At 43.6% G+C, this 22,627-nt stretch overlaps 1 protein-coding gene across 1 annotated transcript; it reads right to left on the bottom strand.

Moving 5' to 3' along the window:
- Positions 1–7,265: 7,265 nt before the first annotated feature.
- LOC143836185 (tubulin alpha-1C chain-like) lies at positions 7,266–15,737 on the bottom strand. Its single transcript, XM_077335154.1, has 5 exons — positions 15,581–15,737; positions 12,547–12,769; positions 10,398–10,546; positions 9,283–9,963; positions 7,266–7,775 (listed from the first exon to the last, which is right to left on the bottom strand). The coding sequence occupies exons 1-5, from the start codon at positions 15,581–15,583 to the stop codon at positions 7,482–7,484; spliced, it is 1,350 nt and encodes a 449-aa protein (XP_077191269.1). The 5' UTR covers positions 15,584–15,737; the 3' UTR covers positions 7,266–7,481.
- Between the last annotated feature and the right edge of the window lie 6,890 nt (positions 15,738–22,627).

The raw sequence follows: 22,627 nt of genomic DNA, 5'->3' as shown, positions 1-22,627 counted from the left end.
CCATTATTGTACTTCCACACAAAATAAAATGTAATGGAATAATTTTTTGACTGCTATGCAACTGAGCCCTTCCAAAAAAATCTTGGCATCACTGTTAGAAACTGAATCAGAGAGGTTTTGATTTGAATTGAAGGACTGTATGTGAGAAAACGGCAGAAAGGAAACAGGAAAGTGTAAAGAACTGAGAATCTTTAGGTGAGAAAAATTAAAGCCACTATCAGATTACAGCTTTGTATTAGGATACTCCATTGAGTACTCAATCAGGAGGCTACTCTTTTGGATATCCTCAATCAGGAGCAATTAAATGCATCCTCAGAAAGTCCAGTTCTTCCATTACACTCCTGTGCTCTCTACAGGAAGTTAATAGTATGCACATATGGCTTTGTGCTGGTGTCTATACTAGATCCTATCAGATGTGTAAACTGAAAAAAAACTGCATGGATGGATTACTGATGCGTTTGCCACAGAGGGACTATTCCTGTACTGGGAATTTCACTGCAGTGCTCCAGTGTGAGAGCACAAATCCAGGGTGGACGAGGTGCACTGGGTCAAATGCTCCCCTGTGCTGGAGCAGGAAGAGGCAGACCAACCTGCCCTTGCTCAAATTCCAGCCTGCAGCCTGGAGCAAAGCTTCCAGTGTAGAAACGGTTCCTGGGAAAGGCTTATGTAGTTTCCTCTGTTGCTGCTGCAGCTGCAACACAGCACATTTCCCTGGCAAATATTTTTTAATTTGATTGGCAATTTAGTAGCATTATATCAGTATGCCAATATAGATTGCATTTTCTGAATTCTCAGCTTTCTTGTTAAAAAGAAGTAGATCTACCCCATTTCACTGGGGAGAAATGGATTTTCCCATATATCTTCAAAGCAAAAGGAGCTATATACATTTTTTTAATGAAAGCTTGGAATCCTGAGGTCAGAATACGTATTCTGGTATACTAGTATATCAATATAATATTATTAAATGGCAATTTAAAAAACAAAAACAAAATTCTGCAGCAGGTAGAAGAAATGGCTACCTCCAGGGAAATGGGTGCTGTGTGGTGGGACAAACCACATTTTGTCCATCCAGAGTTTGCTGCAATTTTCCTAAAATTTTGGAGCAAAGCAGGTTTGAGGAAGATCAGAGAAAAGCTTGGGAATTAATGCACCATGATGTGGTAGGAAAGCAAGAAACCTCTCCTCCACCTCTGATTCCCCACAGCACTAAACTGTTGGGAAATACCATGCATGAAACCACCCCTACACTAAAACTTCTGAAATAGTGCCTGAATGTACAGGTGTCAAGTCATATTATGTTTGCAACTATTGAGGAATGAATTCAAGGGGAAAGTTAGAAAGAGAGAGAGAGAGAGAGAGAGAGAGAGAGAGAGAGAGAGAGAGAGAGAGACCAGAGTGCAAAACAAAGACATCAGGAGGTAAATATGATGGTAGATAGCTTCTGGAGCTGCTCCACCAAGTTCAAGGTTGAAAGCAGATATCAATCCCGCTCTGTCAGAAAACTCCCTGGACGTGGCAGATGTTTTTAGCTACTTAAAATAATCTCTAGAATAATAAATTCAGCTTCGAGGCACACAGCAATTTGTAAATTAAAAACAAAGAAATTACATTATTCTGACTGCATAGCAGCTAAGAACTGAAATGGAAGTTGCAAAATTGTGGAAAGGACTTGTATCAAAGCCCATTTTAAAAGTGGGCTTTGAAAGGGGCGGCAGGCAGGAGGGCGTGAGAGGGTGACTGCGGCTCCCTTTGGCTTGCAAAGCAGGCTAAAGGGTGGAAAGCCCCCCCCCTGCCAGCGGCACTGCCACAGGAGGCTCCCTTTGGCCCGGCAAGTGCTCTCGCCGCAGCAAGAGTGCTTCCCAGGCTAAGGGAGTGGAAAGCCCCCCCCCCCGTTGGCGGCAGCAGGCCTTTGCAGCCCGCAGGGAGGCTTCAAACTCCTCCCAGCAGGAGCGTACCTGCGGACCGCAAAGCCCTGTCACTGCCTCTCTCCTCGTGGGCAACAATGGAGGCCGCAGCCACAAGGCTTTCTAGCAGGCAAGGAGGGAGGGCGAGGGCCAATCAGGGTGGACCTGGACAGACAGGGCCCTGGACAGTCTTCAACAATTGCACCATGAATTTAAAAGATATAATACCTTTCACATTAAAGATACAAAAACGAATTCAAACCAAAAAGAGAGGAGAAAAGTATAAGGTGGTGACTTATTAGATAACAATAATAGCCATCTATCAGGTTTTTGAAAAATCATTTCTGTGGCTATGAATCTGAGGTCTGACTTACCATCATGCATCCCTGCCTCTCAGTGGACAATATATTTCAAGGAGTTGTTTTGCTCTAGTCCCTCCAGTAATACTATAGTTGTGGGTACAATTCTTGAGCATCTTCCTAACTGGGCTCCTGTATCAGAGAAGGATGTATGTAGTACGATTTGTTGAATTTGATCTAGTAAGTCTCCAGGCTCGGACAGGGCCCCAAATGACAAAAGACAGATCCTTCCTAATAGAGTAGGAAATTAGCACAAGTTTTTTCTCAGATAAATTTGACAGTTAAGTCTTGGTTTGGAAGCATTTTACAATCATTCCAATTTTAAAAAAGAATAATTGACAAGTCATGTCAAACTAATCTTATCTCTTTTAGAGTTACTACCTTGCTAGATCAGGGGACAGCTGTGGACATTATTTACCTTGATTTCAGTAAGGCTTTTGATAAGATTCCGCATTATATTCTTATTGGCAAGTTGGTAAAATGTGGTATGGATCCTATTACTGTTAAGTGGATCGAGAACTGGTTGACAGATCGCGCCCAAAGGGTTCTTGTAAATTGTTTGTCATCTTTTTGGAGAGGCATGACAAGTGGAGTGCCTCAGGGATCTGTCCTGGACCCTGTGTTCAACATATTTATAAATTATTTGGATGAAGGCATAGAGGGTCTGCTTATTAAATCTGCCGATGACACTAAACTGGGAGGGGTTGTTAACACAGTAGAAGACAGAATCAGAATACAAGATGATCTTGACAGATTAGGAAACAGGGCTAAAATGAATAAAATTAATTTCAGTAGTGATAAATGTAAAGTTCTTCATTTAGGTAGGAAAAATCTTATGTATCGTTATAGGATGGGTGAGACTTGTCTTGGCAGTAGTTAGTGTAAAAAGGATCTGGCGGTCATAGTAGACCATACACTGGACATGAGTCAGCAGTGTGACTCAGTGGCTAAAAAGGCAAACAGGACTTGGGACTGTATTAAAAATAGGAAAGTATCCAGATCATGCAAAGTGATGTTACACAGTTTAGCCTGGAGAGAAGACTAAGAGGAGATATTATAACCTCCTTCGAATACTTGAAGGACTGACATATAAAAGATGGAGCAGAGTTGTTTTCTGTTGTCCCAGACCAGAATCAATGGGTTGAAATTCAAAAGAATTTCCAGCTAAACTTCCAGAAGTTCCTGACAGAGCAGTTCCCCAGTGGAACTGGCTTGCTGAGGGGGTGGTGAGTTCTCCTTCTTTGGAAATTTTAAAGCAGAGACTAGATAGTCATCTGACAGAAAGGCTGATTTTATGAACTTAGGCAGATTGTGATTGGGTGGGCAGGAAGGGATGTGCCAGTGTTTGTCTCTTGTAGCCCTTCCTTGCATACTCAGGGAATTGTTAATCACCACTGTGGTATAGTAGGTAAATTTCCTCCAGTCCAGGATGGATTCTACAGATTTTTGGTGTGGGCGGGATCAGTTGGGCATGAAATTGGGTTGGGCAGGTAGTTGTGAGTTCCTGCACTGTGCAGGAGGTTGGACTAGATGACCCTGGGAGTCCCTTCCAACTCTATGATTCTATGAATTGTTCTGACCTTGCTAATTTTTGCCCCATCAGCCCTTTATCATGTGTTGGGAAATTATATTCTTCCCCCTCTGTATCACGTGTTAATGGAATGGACAGAGACTATTTTATGGACTTTGCGCCAGCCGATTGGGCCCACCGCTTGTCAGTCTGGGGGCAAGGGGCCAATTGTTGCCCCCCCAAAAATCCCAGACCAAGCCCTCCCCCACACCCCTGCTTTATTTATACCACTCCCATGGATTTGTTACAGATATTTGTATTTATTAACCACCACTCCTGGACCTAGATTGCTTATGACGGTTTACCATAAAAACCTTTGAAACACACATAAGACCTAATGTATCACAAGAAACCAATGCTGGCAGCGAAATAACAATTGGCAGACCTCCCCTATCTCACCCACCCATACCCGACCACAACAGCCACCACTGCCTGGAGGGGAGGGGGATATCTACTGGTGATGTCTGGCCTATGGGCCAGCAAGGCACTCGATCTTCCTAGCCTGGCCTCAACCAAACGCCTGGTGGAAGAGCTCTGTCTCCCAGGCCCTGCAGAATGCTGACAGCTCCATCAGGGCCCTCAGGTCTTCTGGGAGCTCATTCCACCAGGTCGGTGCCAGGATTGAAAAGGCCCTGGTCCTGGTTGAGGCCAAGCATGCCTCCCAGGGACTGCAGACAACCAGCAGATTCATACTTGCAGAGCAAAGAGCCCTATCAGGGGCATAAGGAGACAAGCGGCCCCTCAGATATACAGGATCCAGTCTGCGAATGGCCTTGAAGGTAACACCCGTTTGGGAAATTTTTCCAGGGCTGCCAGGAAACCCCCGGGTTTCATAAACCCTGGTTGAGAAAATCTGCTTTAGGCAGTGAATTAACCACAATCCAGACAAAACACAGATTATGTCAGAAAGAGGTTTCAAGAATCTGCTAAATGTTAAATGCCTGTTATATATGAGACTGTACGATCAGTTTCATCATTTTGAAGTTCTTCTGGATCCATCCGTTTCTTAAATTCCAGACAGCATCTGTTAACATAAATTTTAACCAGAGCCACGACCTATACCTGTTACTAAAATGAATATACTATTAGTCATGCTTTGGAGATTTCTAAATTGGATTACCAGCTCATATGTAGGTTTGATCTTGAAATTTCTAGGACCGTATTAAATAAATTTAATTGAAATTTCAATTATTCCCAAATGCTGTTGCCCTTCTGCTGTAGGATATGAGGAAGGATCATAATCTGCTTTGAAAATTACAAGTGTTTGTGAGCATATTCAAAATACGGTTTTTAACCTTTGAAGCCCTAAATGCAGGGGTAGTCAAACTGCGGCCCTCCAGATGTCCATGGACTACAATTCCCATGAGCCCCTGCCAGCAAAGGCTGGCAGGGGCTCATGGGAATCGAAGTCCATGGACATCTGGAGGGCCGCAGTTTGACTACCCCTGCATGGTTTGGATGTTGAGCTACCTGAGGAAGTGTTTACTTTCCCATGAAATTTCCTTATGATTGTAATCTGTTCAAGTTCCTGTCATAGTATGAGACTGGCAAAGCAAGGCTTTTTCAATTATTGCCCTGACATTAACTTATTATCCTGGGAAGCTTGATTATCTTTTTTGCATTACTTAAAGCCTATAACTCTTGCACTGAATATTTGATACTGATTATTCATTTATTTTCCTTGATCTTAATATTTTAGTGGTTTATCTGAGGCTAGTTATTTTGTGATGCATTCTTTTAGGTGTCACTTGGAAAGCTTTAGATGTGAGACATCATAGGAATCTATGTAAATATTGCAAATGTTCATCTGTGTAGATTTTTTAGCAAGTTACGTCAGGCAGTAATAAAGTTATAAAGGTAAGCAACCATTTTGAGTCGGATTAGTCCAAGTTAGCAGCACATGTGTTGACCCTTTAGGACAGAAGCTTCAGTCATGTTTCCAGCTCAACCTTTGCTCCTGCCGTAAGTAACTTGAGAAGAGATATGATGGGCTAGCATTCTCAAACTCAGAAGTTGCTGTTCAGGAACCACACAACTGAGAGCACTATAGTGGCCAAAAGAAAAATCTATATAAACCCATAGCAAGGAAATGCAATCTTGTTCTTTGATAATTTTTTTTCTTTTAATAGTTCTAAAAGTGTAGCCATTTAAGTGGATGTGATTTGCAGATGAGATATCTTCTCCCAGCTAGTTTATTTTTATTTAGATCCTGCTTTCTTCACAGCGGGGAAAGCAAATTATCATTCCTGTAGTGCAAGGGGACCCTGGGGTTACACAAGAACTCCCCAGGAGTTATGCAGACTTCCCAGACATTCAGATGGCTCATGACATTGCTAGATGCTACTGGACCCGGTTTCTCCTGTTGCTGTACTGGCCTAGTCTTTCTCCACAGTTGAAATGGTAAATGATTGATTGGCTGCCTCCTGCATCTGACTGCCACACTCACTTCTCTCAAGGGACATTGTCACCACTTCTGGGGTTCCTTGAAACCTGAAAAAAATGTCTAGGGGTTCCCTGCAGTGCCTGAAAAAGGCTGCTGTAGGCATTCATTAGAGCCTCTTGTGGCACAGAGTGGTAAGGCAGCCGTCTGAAAGCTTTGCCCATGAGGCTGGGAGTTCAATCCCAGCAGCCGGCTCAAGGTCGACTTAGCCTTCCATCCTTCCAAGGTCGGTAGGGAAGGCACTGGCAAACCACCCCGTATTGAGTCTGCCATGAAAACGCTAGAGGGCGTCACCCCAAGGGTCAGACATGACTCGGTGCTTGCACAGGGGATACCTTTACCTTTAGGCATTCATTGTCAGTAGGATGAAGGAAGGTGGGGGAGAATGGGGGTTGCTTTCCTGCATGCAAATTCAGTTTCTTAGGTTATATAGTGGTTTAGTATACCATTATGGGATGCAAGACCTACTTGCATCCTGAATGTGGCTGAATGAATGTGAATGACAGAAATTTGAACAAAATAATCTTATAAAGACTGAAAGATTTCAGATTTATTATGGCCTAAGTTTTTTATGGATATCCATAAAAGCTTATAGATCCTCTTGTGGTGCAGAGTAGTAAGGCAGCAGACATGCAGTCTGAAAGCTCTGCCCATGAGGCTGGGAGTTCAGTCCCAACAACTGCCTCAAGGTTGACTCAGCCTTCCATCCTTCCGAGGTCGGCAAAATGAGTACCCAGCTTGCTGGGGGGTAAACGGTAATGACTGGGGAAGGCTCTGGCAAACCACCCCGTATTGAGTCTGCCATGAAAACGCTAGAGGGCGTCACCCCAAGGGTCAGACATGACCCAGTGCTTGCACAGGGGATACCTTTACCTTATAAAAGCTTATACCATAATCTGTTAGTTTTTAAGGTGCTACATAGAAAAAAAATCACTATAACAGACTAGCATGGTTATTGACCAAAAGAACTTAATAAGCATCACAGAAAGACATGACAGTAAATAATATTTTAATTGGTATCCAGCTAGATACTTTAGCACTTGCAAGATCATCTGGAAGATTACTTGGTTATAAGCATTTATTTATTCCAAACATGTTGTCATGGAATGCTAGGTATACAGTTTACTTTTAAGAGATGTACTTCCCATTTACTCTATTACAGGCAAGGCAGCAAGTGGTAATAGCCATACATTAGATTTTTCTGAAGTTTAGTATTCCTCGCCTTCGTCCTCACCATCCAAAGAGTCTGTACCCACTTCTTCATAATCCTTCTCAAGTGCAGCCAGATCTTCTCGGGCCTCAGAAAACTCTCCTTCCTCCATTCCTTCTCCTACATACCAATGAACAAAAGCACGCTTGGCATACATCAAGTCAAACTTGTGGTCCAGGCGGGCCCAGGCTTCTGCAATGGCTGTAGTATTGCTGAGCATGCAAACTGCACGTTGGACTTTGGCCAAATCACCACCAGGAACTGCTGTTGGGGGCTGGTAATTAATTCCAACCTAAAATGCAACAAATACAATAATTTTAAGGTTTTCCTACAACAACAAACAAAAACAAGGAGCTGCATTTGCTATCTGAGCTATGTACGCTAGAGTAGCGATCCCCAACCTGTGGGCTGTGGACTACATGTGGTCCTTCGACTAATTGGAGGTGGGCCCCAAAGGACGACTTCTCTCTCCCCCCCCGGCCCTTTACTTCATCCCCCCCCCCCCGGTCCTTTACAACACACTTTGAGTGTCATTGTCTCCCATCACTCCCAGATGGGACTATCTTCTCGCTGCAGAGAAACAAGCTCAGGGTTCCCATTGATTTGTCATTGTCATGAGTTAAAATTTCCATGAAAATGAAATGTTCCTTATGTTCATTGTTGTGGCGTGTCTGTATCTTATTTTGAAGGGCTGTTTAAACATTACCATAGCGATCAGAGAGCGTTAGGGCAGTGGTTGAGAGTAGAGGAGTAAACTACCCCCTCCCCACTGGGCCTCAGTAAAAGGAGTTGAGTGGTCCCTGGTGATAAAAAGGTTGGGGACCACTGCGCTGGAGGTCAAAGTCTGCACTGCAGTATAAAGAACTGAGGTTTCCAAATAATTTTAAACACAAATGCCAAATGACCTAAGGTGCATCTTCCTAGTACAGTTTCTCTTGCAGGAACATTCAGATTAACTTTTTCTAACAGATGTGGAATGTCATTTAGCAGGTTATCACAGGCAACTAGTAAAAGCATATAACAGCTCATCCCCTCCAGACTTAGTCAAATACAGGTTGGATCCTGCCATCTTTTTTTTAACTAATTCATTCAATTTCCTTTACTTCAGGCCCTTATAGCAGTGGTCCGCAACTTTTCTTAGGATGCGGACCGCTGCGCCGGGGTGCAGGGAGAGGGCGACCCGGGGCCCCGCGCGTGCGCGCGGCAGCCCCGGCGCAAACGCGCATGTGCGGACTTGCCGTACGTGCGTTTGCGCCCCCGGACGCAAACTTGCACGTGCGGCAAGTCTGCGCATGCGCGTTTGTGCTGCCGGCATGCCAGCGGCCGTGGCTCCCTCTCCCCGCCCCTCCAGGCCACAAGGAAATCGGCCCGGCAAGCTTCCCTTCCCACCCCCTCCCAAAGCAAGAAGCTTGCTGGGCCGTAAGCTGGTCGGCCGCTTTGCTCGCAGCCTGGCAAGCTTCTCGCTGTGGGGGGGTGGGAAGAGGGAGCCGCGGACTGGGGGTTGGGGACCACTGCATTTGTACGTCCTATGATCCCCCTAGCAGGCTTTTTTTGTGATCAAAGAGGATCCTGTTTCCTTTTTTACCAGCATTCAGCCTACTGTTTCCACACAAGTTCTGCAGCAGCAAAGTTAAGCCCTTTCTTATCACTTCAACTAATAATGTGCATACCCAGAAGTCATCTTAATTCCACTTGTCTTTTCATGTGAACTGTGGATTATATCTAAATGTGCTTGTTCAGCAAACTACACCATCTAGAAATGAGTAAAATCAATTTTGAATTTGATCAGCAGCACTTACCTTGAAACCAGTAGGACACCAGTCAACAAACTGAATGGTACGTTTGGTTTTGATAGCAGCAATAGCAGCATTGACATCCTTGGGGACGACATCTCCGCGGTATAACATACAACAGGCCATGTATTTGCCATGGCGTGGATCACACTTCACCATCTGATTGGATGGCTCAAAGCAAGCATTAGTAATCTCAGAGACAGAGAGTTGCTCATGGTAAGCTTTCTCGGCTGAAATAATGGGGGAATAAGTTACCAAGGGGAAGTGGATTCTGGGATAAGGCACCAGGTTTGTCTGGAACTCTGTCAAGTCCACATTTAAGGCACCATCAAATCTGAGAGAGGCAGTGATTGAAGAAACAATTTGGCCAATTAGGCGATTGAGATTGGTGTAGGTAGGGCGCTCAATGTCCAGGTTCCTACGACAAATGTCATAGATCGCTTCATTGTCAACCATGAAGGCACAGTCAGAATGTTCGAGGGTCGTGTGGGTAGTAAGGATGGAGTTATACGGCTCAACGACAGCAGTGGAAACTTGGGGAGCTGGGTATATGGCAAATTCTAACTTTGACTTCTTTCCATAGTCAACTGAGAGGCGTTCCATCAGCAGAGAGGTAAAACCTGAGCCTGTACCTCCTCCAAAGCTGTGGAAAATCAGGAATCCTTGCAAGCCAGTACACTGGTCAGCCTAAAAGGGAAATATGCAAATGAAATTAGGCCAATAGAAAAAAATGGGCTTTTGAATAACTCATTTCCCCTTTCCCTTGTTACTTATGATTTCCAATGAGTAACAAGATAACTATTAAATTAACCCATTGATCTACAATTCTTTGTTAGGTTGCTATTTAAATCTTGAGAATGACACTCAGGAGTAGCTTCTTGACATTGCTTTGGCATAAAAAACAACTCTTGCTTCTCCATGAAGCAAGTTACTACCATGTTTCATCATCTGCAGATCAAAGGAATTACTACCTATCACCAACATATGAATCCCAGCACAGGAGCACAAGCTTTTGGCCCTCAAATTACCAGAGGAATCTGGAGTCCCCAGGATCTTTCTACTATGTAAATTATAGATGTCAAAGTTTTTAATTTGTTTGAAATTTTAATAATAGTCCATACCAACTTCCTGACACGTTCCAGCACTAAGTCAATTATCTCTTTCCCAACAGTGTAGTGACCTCTTGCATAGTTATTAGCAGCATCTTCCTTTCCAGAAATCAGCTGTTCAGGGTGGAAGAGTTGTTTATATGTCCCATTCCGCACTTCATCTGCAATACAAAGTTTAGGTGTTATAACAAAAAAACCATGACCCTGTGTTGTTACCCAAATTTTCCTGCAACTGGGAAACAAAAGACAGTACAGAGCAGCACTGGCAGGGAGCTCTGAAATACCCACCCACCTCGGTTTAAACCAGGCTGCAAGAGAAGTTAGCGAGAACCAAAAAGGCTAGGTATGAAAACAATTATAAAAATAGATATATTTTATTGGAGATCATATTTAAAAACATTAAAATATCTGTTGGCACATATAAAATATCTGGGTGAGTACATCAGTACTGCCAAGTTGTTAGGACCTGTACCTAACACGTTTTGACCTAACAGATGTTCATCAGAGGTAAATTTACAGATGCATACATGTGAATATATATGTGTACAATATTACAGGGAAGTGAAAAATCTTATTTGTTCTGGTAGAGTTAGTTCCGGTCCTGCAAGGTATTCTCATTTAGCAGAATCCTCAGCCAGTTTATATCTTATACCTCCCCTGCATATTTGAGAATATTTCCTCCAGCTGACTTCTGCATTCCCTTTAAAGTTTAACATAATTACATTAGCCTCCCCAAGAAACAGCCGAGTTATCTACTTACATCCCTTGTCTGAAAAAAGCACCATGTGGTTATTCAAAGCACTATAAAACAAGTCATGCACAGGGTAGTTTGCATCCAAGCATATGCTGGCAGGGGCTCATGAGAATTGTAGTCCATGAACATCTGCAGGACCACAGGTTGCCTACCCCTGCTCTAGAGCAGTGGTCCCCAACCTGCGGGCTGCGGCACGGCGCCGGGCCGCAGCTCCCTCTCCCCGCCCCCCCCCGCAGTAAAAAACTTCCCAGGCCGCAAGCTTGCGGCCCGGGAAGCTACTTACTGCGGGAGGGCGGGGAGAAGGAATCGGGGCCGGGCTGCGCCCGTGCAGGCCGCACCCATGCGGCCCGATCCGCGGGCGTGGCCCGATGCCCTGCCGGTCCCCAGCCTAATAAAGGTTGGGGACCACTGCTCTAGAGGAGGCCTGCAGCCTTTCCCCTCCTACCTTAATGGATTTTGCCACAAGCTAGGGAACTGGCTTTCTCTGCCCAGAGAGCTTGATGGGTAGGCCATGGACATAAGAATCAAAGGGGGAGAGTTGGTTGTGACATAGTATTAGGGGGGGGGGTTTGTCCTGGGCTGCCTTCTCAGCTCCTGCCCTTCTTTCCACCCTACATGAAGTGGAGCCACCATAGTATTAAGTAAATGCGGGGGAAGATAACGAAAGGAAGGCAAAGGATATGGGTTGTTATGTCACTTCCTGGGGGTGTGACAGGGAAGTGTGACCAGCTGACATCACTTCCAGAGATCCATGAAGCCTGAAAATTTACTTCAGGAGCTCCTCAACAGTCAAAGGATGAAAAAGGCTGCCGTAAGGAAATATTTTATTGTATCAGTAAATTCATGTTGTTTTATTTTGATCTTTTAATTGCTTTTAATTTACTTAAATTGCATCATAGCAACTACAAAACAAGACTGTGACAAGAAATTAAAATCAAACCTATCTGGTAGAACTCAAAACATGCTAGCTATCCTTCGGGAATATCTGTACAATTTCAAACCTGGTGGGTACTTTAGAGACAAAACCAAGTACAAAGTTACCATAATGCCAAGGGATGACTTAGAAAGATATAGCAAAGCGTTCGCAACAGTGTCTACTATGCAAGCTAGAATGTTATTCTAGAACATACAAACATACTTGCCATCAAATCTTTCCAGTACTAAGTAATAGGGATATTCAAGAATTACATATTTAACCTGGCAACAATGGCTATTTTTTAAAGATAAAGAAATGCTATTGGTTGTCTCAACTGCCACTGTATATCCAAGCCTAAATGGAGACAAAACAGGTTAACAGAACATCTGGAAATTAAGCCTTATTGTTAGGGAAACAGGGATCTTCAAATATACACCCTGCAGCCCCCAAACTTCTCTTGTATCCATCTTAGCCACCCAGGCTGTATTTACCTATTACTGCTGGTTCCAGATCCACAAACACAGCACGAGGGACATGCTTTCCTGCACCCGTCTCGCTGAAGAAGGTGTTGAATGAGTCATCACCACCACCAATTGTTTTGTCACTCGGCATTGTGCCATTGGGCTGAATGCCATGCTCTAAGCAGTAGAGTTCCCAGCATGCATTGCCAATCTGCACACCAGCTTGGCCAACATGGATTGAGATGCACTCACGCTAGGGAAAAAAAGGAACAAAGGAAGAAGGGAAGTTAGTATGATGGCCCCTTTTGTTTCATGAGGAACAAAGTGGTAGGCAATTCATCTTGGACTGAAGTTATTACTGTTCTTTAAGCATTTACAACTTTTTAGTTGTATTACAACAAGTAATTTAAGAGTTTTAGCACTCACCGTTACCAACTTAGCTTCAGCTGTAGTACTGCTAGCAAAAAGACCCATTTACAGTACAGTAAAATATCAACTGAACCTTAATTAAATGAAATAAGCTAGCAATCCGGTCAACCCACCTAAGAGTATTATCCAACTAGAGTACCACATAGCCACACTTCCCCAGAACATATAAACTCATGAGCATATAAGGATGGGCTCCTGAAGCACTTCTCAGTGAAGTTTAGATATCCCTAGCTGAGATATCCCAATAATACTAGGTGGAAGATCATTTTCTCACATGAAATTCCACACACAGATGTGTGGAAGGGGCAGGAAAGACTTCCCCCTAGGAAACTTTCCTGCTTAGAGGAAAACTATCATATAGACAAGCCAGACTTAGTTCCACATGTCTTCATTCCTCATTAGAAAGGTCTGGTTTCCTTGTGACTTCCCCTATTCTACTTGCAGGTTAGCCTGGCTGAAGATTTTATATAGTTCAGATTTTATCTCCTGTATTAGTTTTGATTAATAGGACTTGGACCCAACTATTTTTTGTGTGCATCTCTAATGTATTCCAGTTTAAATAATCAACTGAAAATACCTGGAATTTTGATCCATGACAACTCAACACACAAATTGCTGGTTTCATGAAAATGTAATTTGCCCAGTATTACTTGCCCTACTTAAGATAGCTCACTTAAGAGGCACCCGAGGAGTGGTGGTTACTTGAAAGATCCAATCACAAAGTGCACAGCTAGGAGAATTAACCTATAGATGTAAATTGATTTGAACACAGTAGCACACACAGAACTTTAGACAGTAAGAGGAGCACAACAGAAATGGGATACTAAATATTTCTGTTTTAAACCCCAAGCACTGAGGTAACAAGAAGATCTTCAAAGAATATGGACAGTGCAGAGATAAATCTCAAAAGACATTGGTTGCTTCTTCTAGCAACAGGGTTTCTTTTGCCCTTTCTTTGTCATGACTCATGTAGCAGTCATTACTGCCTGTCATACTGCTCCCTGCTGTCTGTACAGGAAACAGAATTTTAATCGCATCAAGCCATTCTACGTAATCTGAACATCCTATATCAATTTATTTTTGCTTTTATCTGTACCGATTTATACAAAACATTCCTTATCTTCCAGTCATTGAAGGCAATGGTTTCAACAACGGAATTCAGTAGAATATTAATGGCAGTTTTTAAAAACACTCCAAGAGGTAGCGTTTGGTGTTCAGCTATGACGTTATGCTTGCTTCAGAGCAAGATTTCTTTTGCATCTATCCTTTACAAAAATTCCAGCATAAAACTCTGTAGGGAGAACACACAGTTGTAAAAAGTAATGCAAGACCTAACAGCCATTTAAGGGTTAAAAAGCCGTACTGCCAAAAAAAAAAAAAATCCCCCAAACTCCCCCCCCCCGCTCTCAGCAGCCAGTTTGTGGCAAACAAAATGAGACAATTAGAAATAATAGACAATTGCTTAAGCAATGCAAACTTTGTGCCAAACTGTAAAGAAAAAAGAAAAAGGGAAGCCCCCCCCCCAGCATTTTATAAGGTCTAACATAGGCTGTTGGAACACCAGAGGAGGAAAGAACATAGAGGGGCAGCCATCTTCTTTAGAAACTTCCCACCATTTTGCAGCACTGCTTCTTAAAGTTGGGGGGGGGGGAGAAAAGTATTCCGAACTACATCACTACTCAGAGCTACCAAGCGAAGAGATTCAAAGACAGCAAAGCCCCGAGGGGCCATAAAAATCAGCCGAGAGACAACTGAGGGTCTCGGATCAAACTCATCCTCCCCCCCCCAGACAAAGAGAAGACTGCTTGTCCTCCTCCTCCCCCCCCCCGCCAATTCAAAGTGACCCCCAAAAGTCATTTTAACCCTCGACGTCTTTGTCCTTGGGATCCAGGCCTCACTCGCGCACTCTTCCAAGGTTGAGGTCCAGCGCCCCTTCCTTCACAAGCCAAGGAGGGTCTCACAATCTCGGAGGGCGACGCTGTGCGAGAAACTCGCAGGAAGAACTAGGCCAGCCTGAGCCTACGGCAAACGCCATGCTGGAACCCGGAGGGGGAGACACGACAAGAGGTCCGGCCCTAGCGGTGCTGGCTTGGCCTCCCATGCAAGGACTTTGCCTTCTGACCCTGCCGCCCATTGCAATGCAAAGCCGAACTCGGGGCAAACACGGGAAGGGAGCGGCCTCTCTCCGTTTGACCTTCCCCGCTCACTTAATACAAAAATCAAAACAGAAACGGCGGGGCTGGAGCTTTTATTCAGCAAAGAGAGCCGGATTCCCAGGGCCACGACATGCAGGTAGGTAGGCCAATGCCTTCCGCACATTTTCGGGCGCGTCCGGTGAGCCGCATGTTCCACACGGGCACGCAGGTTCCTCTCCCCCTCCCGCCCTCAGACCCCCTTTCCTCGCCCTCCGTATCCCCACGCGGACAAAGCAAGCCTCGTTCCGCACGGGAAAATCCCTCTCCCCACGCCGCACTTCGCACGCCTCTGCGAAAGTTGCTAGCGTGGCACAGAAGGCGGAAAGCAGCGTCCGGACCAAGCGCGCCCCGCAGGCAAAGCGGACAACTTCGCCAAAGTACGCACACCGCCTTCGCAGCACTCCGTCTGGAAAAGAGACCCCCCCCCCCGCGGCCCTCACCATGTTTCCGGCAGCTTGAAAGTCTGTGGAGTTGTTGGGGTTATGGCGACAGCAGACGCGCTACGGGTCTGAACAGCACCGCGAAAACAGCTGCGGGCCCCTCCGGACAGTCCTTATATAAGCGGCCCGCCGAAGCCCCGGCCTCCCGGCAGCGCATTGGACAGCGCCGCGGCCTCCCCGCACCGCCCCTTCGGCCCCATTGAACGCCGCGCGGCAAGGAGCGCCCCTCCCTCCGCTGCCATTGGGCTGCACGTATGAATTTGGACCTCGGCGGCCGTCCATTGGGCAATTTGTACTGGAGCAAAAAATGAATTCTGCTTTCCCGCCAAACTCAAGACAGCCAGATAGAATCTACGGCCCCCTCCCCAGTCGCCCCCCCCCCTGCCAGACGCTCAAAGACTCGCTCGCGTTATCTCGGCCCTCCCGGAATGCGGTTTCATTTCCAAGTTCCTGTATGTCTGCTCTTGTCTGGAATCCCGCAGAGCAGGTGAACTGGGGGAGACTTTGCACTGTTGTCCGACTTTAGGAATGCTGCTCCGTCCGCCGCAACTGCTGGCTTGAGGTGGGGTACTGAGTGAATTGTTTGTGGAACTAACGTGGCAAAATGGAATCTCCAAAGGTTTACAGTGACATGTTTTTATGGTGTAGCCATAAAATAAATAAATAAAATAAATCCATCGGTTTTATTTGCTGTACCAGACCAACGAATTGTTGAGGGGCAACATCTGTTGGTGTTTGCAGCTTTGTTTTGCATTGAAGATAGCCCTTCTTCCTTCCTCAGACTAGCTTGCCTAGGAAATGTTTGCTAATCGTTTGCCTGCATTTTTCTAGGGACAACCTGTGTTGTCACATAGTATAGAGGCTCTTACATATGTTTCATAAGGGAAAAAGGCAAACCTAATATGGGAAGTATGAAAAGTGAAGAAAAAGCCTAGAAGTTTTTCTTAACATATTGGTTGGCATTTCTTTAGATGTTTTGTACATCCCCAAGGAAATCAAATTCACATCAGTCTTTATACTATATGTTTGGAAGTACCCAGCTAGCAAAGGTGTATCTCCCCGCCCCTCCCCTCATCTTTAGGAGGGAATTGAAGACAGTTTTACTTAGATCTGCATTTTACTATTTTAGTTTTTATTTACTGCCATTCCTAATTGGACATTTTTAATTGTTGTATGTGTTTATTATAATCTTTATTATTATTGTAAGCTGCCTTGAGTTCTGCAAGGTAGAAAGGCAGCTAATATTTATTTTAAATAAATAAGTAAATAGGACCACCATCATCAGCACCTGATTTGGGGTTTACACCTCCCTGTGATAGATTCATATAGGTAGCCATTTTTGCTATATATTCCCTGTAAGGAGTTCATAGTCTGAGGAAGAGTGCTTGCACTTGAAAGTTTACGCCCTGAAAAAAATCTTTGTTGTTCTTAAAGGTGCTACTGGACTCGGGTTTTATTGTACCTTCCTGGGAGATGAGCATATCATCTGTTCAGGACCATTTGTCTGTTATTCTAAGGCCTCTTTAAATGTCACACAATTCCTGTCCGAAAAGCACTTCTGTACAGTAACTGCATGTAATTTGTATATAGATTACCACCGCATATGACCATATGTGAGTTTGTATTTTGTTGACCACATACACAGAGCTAATGTGGTGGAAAGCTGACATTAACACACTTGCCCACCATGTACAAGTGAATAAATGCAGACATTTTTCAGATTTGATAGTCTATATTTGGGTTTCTCTATATTAAAGTGTATTTATGTAGCAGTTTTGTAATGTTCTAGGCCAGTGGTCCCCAACCTTTTTATCACCGGGGACCACTCAACGCCGGGGACCACTCACTGGGGACCACTCAATGCCTTTTACTGAGGCCCGGTGGGGGGGTAGTTTACTCCTCTACTCTCAACCACTGCCCTAGGGCTCTCTGATTGCTATGGTAATGTTTAAACATCCCTTCAAAATAAGATACAGACACACCACAACAATGAAGTGTCTTGTAAAGGGCCGGGGGGGAGGGGAGAAGGCGTCCTTCGGGGCCCACCTCCAATTAGTCGAAGGACCACATGTGGTCCGCAGCCCACAGGTTGGGGATCGCTGTTCTAGGCAGCTTTCATTTTGTGGGACTATGCTACAGTTGCTAAGTGCAGTGAGCAAAGAATCTCTTGTTTCATGTCCCAATCCCATCCTATTTTATTAAATGGCTGCAATTCTGTTGTTACTGAGCATGGGTTTTTATCATGGTTCAGTCTCTCCTAACTGACTAAAGGAATATTAATGTGTGTTAACCATTGTAGATACTTCCTCAAGGGGCCTTAAGCGCCATCTAGGCTGGAGGAATTGAGGGAGTGGCAGGCAGTGCTGATGCTGAAAAGGAAACAGGCTGTTTTGAATGGGCTGAAGTTTCTTGAGTGTTCAGGATCTCTCTTTGGGGATCTGATATAGGTTTGCAGTTCTATGGCTCTGTAGGAATGCTCCTTTGCCCCCACCCATTTATACACAGATTAAATACTACAAAAACACTATCAATCTCTGAGGTGCTTTCCTCTACAAAGCAAGCCAGCCGGAGGAAGAGCTAGCCATGGAACTTTTTACCACTCAAAAAGTGGGGCATGCACAGATAGCTCGTGTACCCTCCAACACTTAGGCAGCATTAAAAAGTTATAATGGATTTATGATAGACAAATGGAAGTTCTCACTTCCAGCATGGTGTAGTGGTTAAGATTGGTGGCTTCTAATCTGGCAAACTGGGTTTGATTCCCCTTTCCTCCTCATGCACCAGCTGGATGACCTTGGGTTCCTCACAGCAACGATAGAGTGGTTTCCTGTTGCTAATGTATTTGAATACATTGTTATTGTTGGTCTTTATGTTTTTTGCAATATGCTCCTCATAGTCCCTTTTTGCCTGTCTGGTCACTGAATTGCATAGTATTTGCCAAAGCCTGCCCTCCCTTTCATTTACCTCACTCAGACTAGCCTTCCATGACTTCAGGGAATAATTCTTAGCTTTTAGTGCTTCCATTATTTTGCAGGCCTCTTAAATACCTATTTGTACCTTTCCTAACTTGTGGGTTACATTTTATCTGTACTTTTAAACAATCTCCAAGCTTCCTGAAAGGATTTGACCCTCCTTACCTTTCTTTTCAGTTTCTTCTTCACAAGCCCCCTCCTTTTCATTTGCCCCTTCCTCTAAGAAGCCCATTGAAATGTACATGGCTCTCCCTTTCTTTCTGCACACCAGCCACATAAAATATGTTAGGCTGAGAAAGCGTGACTGGCTGAAAGTATTTCTGCAAAGTTCACGGCTGTATGACAATTTGATTCTGGGTCTCCCAGATTGCAGTCTGATCCTCTAATGCTACCTCACATTGGCTCTTTAATGAGGTCATTAGGTCCTGAATCAAAGACTTCCAGATTCAAGTCCAGCACTTTGATTATACTTGTTTTGCTTTGTTTTGTTCTGTGAGCAAGCCCAAGAGATGCTCAAGAAGTCAGACAATGCATAATGCTTTAGGATCAGGGCACTCAGATTCCCAGAATTTCATTGTCCTTTCAAGCCACTCAGAGGCCATAATCAAGTTTGCCCACCTATTAGCAACAGGACACTATTATTATGCAGAATTTACTTTTTATGAATGGTTTGTGGGAAGAATGGATTTGGCAAGATAAGGACCATATGAGAAAGTTAGCAAGAGAAATGCAGGAGGAATTTCCATTGCTTTGGGAGTTCCCTATCTGCTATAATTGCAGTGTGTAACATAGTTATTATCCAGTCAAACAGGCCTGGCAAGATAAACCAGGAATTATTTCACATTGTTGAGTGTATAAAATAAGGTTGGGTAGTAACAGCAAAAATGTCGCCAGGTGTAAACTGTGGGTGTTCAGATTCTTTGCTATCGCTTCCTGGAATGACCCACATAGTCTGAAGTAATTTATGAAATAATTTGTTGTATAGTTGGTGGTTTCAGACCATCAAGTGAAGGACAAAGTTTGCAAACTGGTCAGGAAAAATGTGCTTCCTGTTTAATTAGTGGAAATGGGCAATTGATGCTTTTCATGGCATCACCTGATACCTGCTTGCAGATCAAACAGATATTGTAAAGTAGCAGATGTAAAAGTTAATGACCTTAGTGACAAACCCATTGTTTTATAGTGTTAGAAAGTTGCACAAGGCACAATGAACTAAGTAAAACAGCTTACTAGTAGTATCTTAGATAATATGTACATTTTGAGTACAGTTTGGGTTGTTTTGGCTGTCTTTTGATAACAGTCTCTGTTGATGACTGTGCTTAACTATGCAAGTAGTAAATAGTCTAATAGATCTGGTTGTGAGGGGGTATTACTTTAAAATAACTACATAGAAACTAAAAGGTACTTTGGCTGAATTATAGCAACACACTAAGAACTGGGTGGTAAGTGAGCTTTCCCTCAGACTTTCACTACTTACAGCAGTTGAGCTTCCGAGTTTAAGGGGAAATCAGAAGTTTATTGACTTGTTCCAAGTTCAGTCTGGAAAACTTGTATTTCCCAGCCAATAATCACTCAGTGTTTTAGTTAAAAATGTATTTAAAAGTAATGTAGCAATTCACAAAGTAACTAGATAAGAGATTATTAGAGATACACAGATCACACTCTAAAATCAGAGTTCAGTAGCACTTTTAAGACCAACAAAAATTTATTCAGGGTGCGAACTTTTGAGTGCAAGCATTCTTCATATTACTTAAAACTTGCACTCAAAAGCTCACACCCTGAATAAATCTTTGTTGTTCTTAAAGGTGCTACTGGACTCTGATTTTATTGTGCTACTTCAGACCAACATGAACAGATCACACTGACATAAAACAATTAAGAACACATGAGCATATATAACCTTTCCTAATCTAAAGTGGAATTAAGAATGAACTGAAATTTCTAGGCTTCTTACTAAGAGACTTTGGCAAAGAGGAAGCAGGCTCACTGAAATCCGGATTGGAGAAATTCCTACATCATAGTATGCTGATACCTTAATAGGATGTACTTGCGTGTAGGGGAAAAACCAACTCTAAAGAATTGCCTGATTTTCACCATCTAAAAGCATGATGTTCCTCTGAACATACAAATAATAACTTAAGCTCAGCAAAACTAACAGAAGCCACTAATGCTATTGTTCTTTTTTTCAAGATTTATGCAGGCAGATGACCAGCTATTTACAGCAATCGGTAACAACAACGACAGCTGGTTACCACTGGATAGTATCTCCATGTGTGGGACTGAGAGAAAAATGCCTGATTTGAATTTTTCATGAAATCTCACAAACAATTTCTGTGAACCATTGCAATGTCAGGACTATTTACATTAATTTAAGAACACCAAATATATGAAAAAGCACATAGAATCTTTACAGCATACCTGATTGTTATTCCATTTCATGACAATGTAAGCATGCTTTGCAGATATCACTGATAGTATGAGTTTCCAGCATGTGAATTTGGAAAGATAATGCAACTCAGAAGAGGCAATTGCTTGTGTTAACAGATGCTATGCTTGACCCCATTGGTATTATCCATAACCCACTGGTATTATAGCAGCCACAGCGTAGGTATAAGGCTAGCCTCTTTCTCTCCACACATAAGTCTCTGGTAATGCCATGTTATGGATTTTATATTTATTTTGTACATTGCTGAGTATTCAGCACAAAGCTGAGAATTTCCTGATATGAAGCAGGGTCCCAGGACACTTTTAGCTGAATCTTTCTGCCCAAAGTGCAGTATGATTCATCAGTATTACTGGCTTCATCGTTGGATCCCTGGATGATTATCATATGTGTGTGTGTAGCTGGATGATTGAAAAGAGAAGGATCTGTTTGGTAATTTTAGCACATCTCTAAGGGGAGAGTTTGCGTCTATAAATTTAAGGATTTAAAATAGTTGCCTGGAGTTTCATATTGCATTTAACGGGAAAATCTGAAGAAAATGTCAAGGAATGATGCAGCAGTTTAGATTGTTATTGTTAGGCAACTGTCAGAAATGTGGAAAATTGTTATCAGTAAAATTAGATTTTAAAAACTATTCCTGATGAAGAATTTATCCACAAACTTAACTACAGAACTTAGGCTCATTCCACACAATGGTGGCCCTGCCGGAATGCTGCCAGTGTGGTGCAGCAGAGCATAAAGGTCTGCAGTTTACTGTGTCCCCATGGGGGACATATTACAGTGCCGGATCTGCTCCAGCACCAAAATGTGTTCTTGTGGGGGACACAGTGCAGTGGGACACCTGGTATCTTGCTGAAATATGTTCCCCTGGGAAACAAAGCAGTGACGGAATAGTTCCGCTGCACGGCAGGGTGGGGGCGCAGGGTTTTTAAAAAAATTCCATGCAACCCCACCTTCCTGTAAAATAAAACTGAATGCCCCAGTCCTCTGAATGCCTCTTCCCTGTCCACACAGGCCTGCTGCAGGACAGGCCCTGTTGGCCCCTGCAACAGCTACGGGAATGCAGAAGAATCCACATTCCATTAGCCCGGGGCAACTGAGGGCCTGCCCAGCAGCTACATCCATATGACTGCCCTTTCAGCTTTTTCCACCCGTGTGGAATTGGCCTTGGTCTGATAAAAAGGTTATATTGAGAGCCTTTACAGAAGTTTAATGAAACATTGTAGAATTTGTGTTTGATATGTTTTTTAATGTGGTACAAGTAAATAGTGTTTGTGCAATTTAACTTTAACACTAGGATAAGTGGAAGGTGGCAGAAGAAGAGGAAGTCCAAGCATGAGATGGACTAACTCTTTAAAGGAAGCCAGGATGCTCAGTTTGCGAGATCCAAGCAAGGCTATTAATAATAGGAATTTGGGGGGGTCATTAATTCATAAGGTCACCATGGGTTAGAACTGCCTTGATGGCACTTAAAAGACACATGTTTTAACTTCCCCGTTATACATTAAAGTTTAACATATTTGATACAAGTAAGTTTCCCCCAAGGCAACTGATTGGTTTAAGAAATGGATTACTGAAATGAGATGGTTTCATCTCTTGTCCTAACAAGACCCACCACTTTCAACATAAACA

Source organism: Paroedura picta, chromosome 4, assembly GCF_049243985.1.
Source record: "Paroedura picta isolate Pp20150507F chromosome 4, Ppicta_v3.0, whole genome shotgun sequence".
Classification (NCBI taxonomy): Eukaryota; Metazoa; Chordata; class Lepidosauria; order Squamata; family Gekkonidae; genus Paroedura; species Paroedura picta.
The sequence above is the reverse complement of the archived record's forward strand: the minus strand, read 5'-3'. Positions and strand labels throughout refer to the sequence as shown.

What these genes read in the sequence shown, in the direction of transcription:
- LOC143836185 (XM_077335154.1), bottom strand. An exon ending in TCTGGAACCAGCAGTAATAG is followed by an intron (nt 10,547 to 12,546) that starts GTAAATACAGCC and finishes TTTGTATTGCAG; the next exon opens with ATGAAGTGCGGAATGGGACA. An exon ending in GGTGTCCTACTGGTTTCAAG is followed by an intron (nt 7,776 to 9,282) that starts GTAAGTGCTGCT and finishes GTTGCATTTTAG; the next exon opens with GTTGGAATTAATTACCAGCC.